Genomic DNA, 4,627 nt, shown 5'->3' with positions numbered 1-4,627 from the left:
AGGACTGTGTGTGTGGTTGCATCTTTGAGCCACCTAACTTGCTGTCTATTGACTTTTGCAAGTCGCTAACTAATGATTTGTGTTTTCTTTTTTGAAAAGATTTGCAAGACTGTGCATTCAAAAAAAAAAAGCACATCATACATTTCAAAATAAGAGATCTTGGAGAAAAAAACATGGCACGTGCAGAATATTTCCAAAAACAAATGTACCAGAACAACTTCTTTAGTTTGTGTGAACTCTTTGGTGAGAACATTTCCAGCTCATGCATATACAAATCAAGAAGAGCCAAAGGAAAGGGAACAACTAGACCATAGGAGTCGTGTAGTTTCCTTATGAATGGTTTCCATGGAGCAAAAACAAACAGACAAATGAGGGCCTGCTGGTCTGATATTGTCCTGTAGAAGTCAAGGGTTTGATTTCATAACTGGGATCATCGACAGGTGTGTCTGTTGACACTTTGACCTTGTCACGTCATTTTTATGTAAACTCACACATGCAGATTTGTTTTTAATTTAACTCTTTTCTTATTGTGCGTAAGTGTGTTCCCAGAGAAACATGTCACACCCCTCATGTTATTTAAGCTTTTTAAAATGTCGGTTTAACTTGTTCAAAGTGCAACGACCATTGACCCGAGTGATAAATTACGCGTTGTTGTTTTTTTTCTTTCCTACTGTGTTTTGATTAGGGTGCTTTCCTACTGACTGCTTCATTGATTGTGTCTGTGTGGTGACTGCATTGTAATTTAATGATTGAGGGTTAGGGCAAGCAGGGCTGGACTTTCCAAAGGGCTGAACAGGGCGGTAGCCCAGGGCCTTAGAGGATCACAAAATATTGTTTTTTAATGAATTGATGGTTTTCAAATGTCTTTACTTTAAATCCAGAAATGTGCAAAACCCACCCCACTTGGGAAGAGTTTCAGTTTGTTAAAACCAAGAATTGAAAACTGCTTGTTTTTGTTTGCGTATTTGCTTCAAATCTTTTACAGTTTCAAAGTCAACAGAGCWCTCTGTGTAAATTTGAGCTATCATGGATTGGGTTTGTAGGTTTTTGTAGTTTGTTTCTCACTGAAATTTCTCTAAATCCTGTGACCCTTCAAAAATGATTTGGTTCTTGTTTGAATAGAGAAACAGTGCACAGGGACGGCTGACTTATGAGTAAACTGCGACAGTAAATTTTCTCATAATTTCATGTGTTAAGTATAAATTTTCTGTGCTTTAATCTTTACATTTTATATCAAAGCAGCAGCCCTTCTCTGCGTGAATTATAACCTTGAAATGACTGTGCACACACTCACATATTTTTATTTGTAACTTAAATAAATAATATCGACATGGTCCCAAAAAGTTCCTTCATCTCAAGGCCCCACATCTTTCTTGTTCCTGCCCTGGGCACAAAAAAAGCTACAACAACGTGTAATTCTGAATAAAAATATTTTAACCAAAATTATTTCAAAACTTTGGAATGTACATGAGGTTTTAAAATGGCTTTTCTGTTTGTTAATTAAAATCTCATATACACAAAGCAAAAAAAAAAAAAAAAAAAGACTGCGAAAAGTAGTCTGTGGGTTTTATTTTCGTGGTATTCCTCCGCCGCGTAGTATTTTGTGGAAGCAGGACGAATAACAACTCAGGCGGAGGGATATAGCCAGGACTACACCCAAGCCTCTGTCTGTTCGCAGCGGCTTCTCTTCGTTGCCTGGACCAGAAGAAAGCCGGGACGTGACGGAGCCGGTGGGGCTTTGCTTGCTGGAGATCACTATAGCCACCGATAAAAGCAGCTTCCTCGCAGGTTTTCGTCGTTTCAGAGACGACTGTGGTTTAACTTTACTCAGCGTACCTTTTCCCACCCTATCACTAACATGTCCTGGCAAAGCTACGTGGACAACCTGATGGCTGATGGCACCTGCCAGGACGCAGCCATTGTTGGGTACACGGACGCCAAATACGTCTGGGCAGCGTATACCGGCGGTGTCTTTGCCAACCTGACGGTTAGTGTGCTCTTTGTTTCAGTATCTGTAACTTGAAAAAAAGGCGAAAATGTACATTTAGCATGGCTGTACGTTTATCTGCATAGCCAGGCCTTGTTGAATTAGTGCGGTACACATGGCATCCGGTGGTCACACAGACACGCAGGGGTGGACTGTATTTTTTTTTTTAATTTTTTGGTTAGCCTTTCACATCGTCTCTTTTTGCTGCGAACTAATCTATTGTTAWATACCTTTGGGGGAAATATAAATGCCAGTCACTCAATAGAAACCCAAGCTAGCGACTTAAGTACTCCAATGAACTAAAGCTAATGCTGCTAATAGGTTAGCAACGCTAACTAGCGTGATACCCGTGTTGTGCCGAAAAACGCACCCCCGCCGAAGGAAGCAAACCCCTTCCCGCTTAACGAAAAGCAGACATTTTATGTAGATTTAAATTGAATGAAAGACTCAAGTGACACGGGTTAGCRTTTGCACGTATGATAAAACAAAGTGTTTTCGTTATGCAAGTGTACCCGGTGTTCTTATGGCAGGCTGGGATGCTAGAATTTTCCAAGAGAGCCTTTTTCAGCACACCACCAGCCAGTGTTGCTGAGTAGCAATCTAGCTCAAAATCAATTTCTTACGGAATTTTAGTTTTTACTTTCTTGGATTCGCGCACCTATAGTCTCAAGCGTTTAGTATTTTTAGATTTATACCAGCGTAGCTAGCTCGCAGTTAGCTTTGAGCTTCCTGCTCAGTGGGAAACAAATTGGTGCTACAAGCTAGCAGTGTCTGACGCGCTGGGTCTTTTTCTCCTGCTCGGCTTCGGTGAAATCACGCCGTCACAACCGCCCCTTTCTCCAAAATGGCGGATACACTCCCAGTTTTTTTTATTTTATGTTTTATTTTAAATCATTCTATTCATGAAAGCTGAACAAAACGATAAACGTGATGATGTTTGTGGAGCAGCGTCAACTATTATACACGATTTAATTCTAGTGTCGGTGATTTATTTGTTTTTTCTCTGTCTCAGCGCTCACCGGTTAACTGCGGCGGYTCCTTGAGCCTCCATTTTGTCTTTTTTCCGTACTTGACAAATATATCAAATGTTAAATGAATTGTAGGGATCGTTATTCTTAAAAACAGATAAATGTCTCTATTAGTTTCTTTTTTTGAGGCCTTGTGTTTGAATGAATGAATCCGCTGAGCCATCCGCATTTAGTTCAGGCTTCTCTTGGGAGTGTCCGTAAATTCTTATCCATGTTGTTTTTCCTTGTTGGGGGGGAAAAAAAATCACATGTCAGACAAACTGTTAATATATGTTTCACATTAAATGTTATGAGGGTTTTCGGCTTTACATTTTTAAGCATTATTCTATCTGAGTGGCATTTTAAGGGACTTGGTCGGCTAGTTGATGACCGCTATGAAGARCTGCTAAACTGAGTTTAGTTAAAATGAATAAGTTTTGAGCAGGAAAAGGAGAAACTGCATTGATYAACGGGGCCTGGTGAAGTTAGCTTCCATGCTAATCCTAACAGTARAAATTAAGTTTCCTGTTTCTTCCTGATTGCTTTCAAGTGTGCAATGACTGTGCACTTTAGTGCGATTCCTTTTCCACCCCTCCTCYCTTTGTAACAAGTTGTACTGCAGAGGTTTATTATTTTAATGTGATAAATAAGTGTTAACCCACTATGTGCCTGAAATTTCAGGACATTGATGGACAGCTTTKTGCTCAATAGGGTTGGGCAATATTGGCAAAAAAATAATCACGATTAATTGTGGTATTTAGCCGATAACGATTAATTTGACGATTAATCCCCCAGAGTCCCTGGACCCCCTTATATCCTAGTCACATGACTAATTTATAGAGAGAAAATTGGCTCTTCGTAAAAATCTGTTCCAAATTGTGTCAAAATTAGACTTCAGGCTATACATCAAACTTTAAATTGTGTTGATAGGTAAATAAATTACACAATTTTTAATGTTGGTCATATTTGAATCAGAGAGGAACACCAAGCGGTTAGTCTGCCAGCATTAATCATATTGTCAACTGCCAAAAATTAATCGATTAATATTTTTCTGATGATTAATTGCACACGATACGATTATGCCCAACCCTAGTGCTCAATACTGATGCTTTCTGCTCTGGAGTTTACACACAAAACCTAAACTTTTGTCCACTTTTCCATTTGAGTTTTGATTATAGCACATTTATTTTGTAATGCTTTACATGGAACAGGTTTATATGTTTATTTTAGACCTGTGATGTAGCTTTTATTCTTTTGATTTGTCATTAAGGCCTAGTGATGTGTAATCTTGTTTAAACTCAAACCACAAACGGTACAAACTAAATATTTTTTGTGTGTGTAATTTCAAGAACTCTACTTGCCATATTTTAAAAAGCATTTTATATACACCAAGCGTTTGGAGAGAGAAAAAAATCATACATGAAATGGTACAACTTCAATGTGTTGGGATGTACACTGCTCAAAAAAATAAAGGGAACACTTAAACAACGCACGCTAACTCCCAATCTTTGTTCTGTACAGAGTTGAATGTGCTTCACAAGTTTGATTTACTTGACTTGGCGTGCGTTGTTTAAGTGTTCCCTTTAGTTTTTGAGCAGTGTAGTTTGTTTTAGCACCCCACTTCTTTCAGAGC

The 4,627-nt window shown here is 38.8% G+C and overlaps 1 protein-coding gene across 2 annotated transcripts in view; it reads left to right on the top strand.

The window, feature by feature from the left end:
• The first annotated feature begins 1,626 nt into the window (after positions 1–1,626).
• LOC106535525 (profilin-2) overlaps positions 1,627–4,627 on the top strand; it is a 10,823-nt gene continuing 7,822 nt past the window's right edge. The window contains exon 1 of one of the 2 annotated variants that reach the window (XM_014032542.1): positions 1,627–1,987. In XM_014032542.1, the coding sequence (XP_013887996.1) occupies positions 1,859–1,987 (129 nt within the window). In that variant the 5' untranslated portion in view covers positions 1,627–1,858. The remainder of the gene's footprint in view (positions 1,988–4,627) is intronic. The other variant, XM_014032541.1, reaches the window with a different exon arrangement.

The sequence above is a fragment of the Austrofundulus limnaeus genome, unplaced genomic scaffold (assembly GCF_001266775.1).
Source record: "Austrofundulus limnaeus strain Quisiro unplaced genomic scaffold, Austrofundulus_limnaeus-1.0 Scaffold1478, whole genome shotgun sequence".
Taxonomy (NCBI): Eukaryota; Metazoa; Chordata; class Actinopteri; order Cyprinodontiformes; family Rivulidae; genus Austrofundulus; species Austrofundulus limnaeus.
This window is presented reverse-complemented; position numbering and strand designations above follow the sequence as displayed.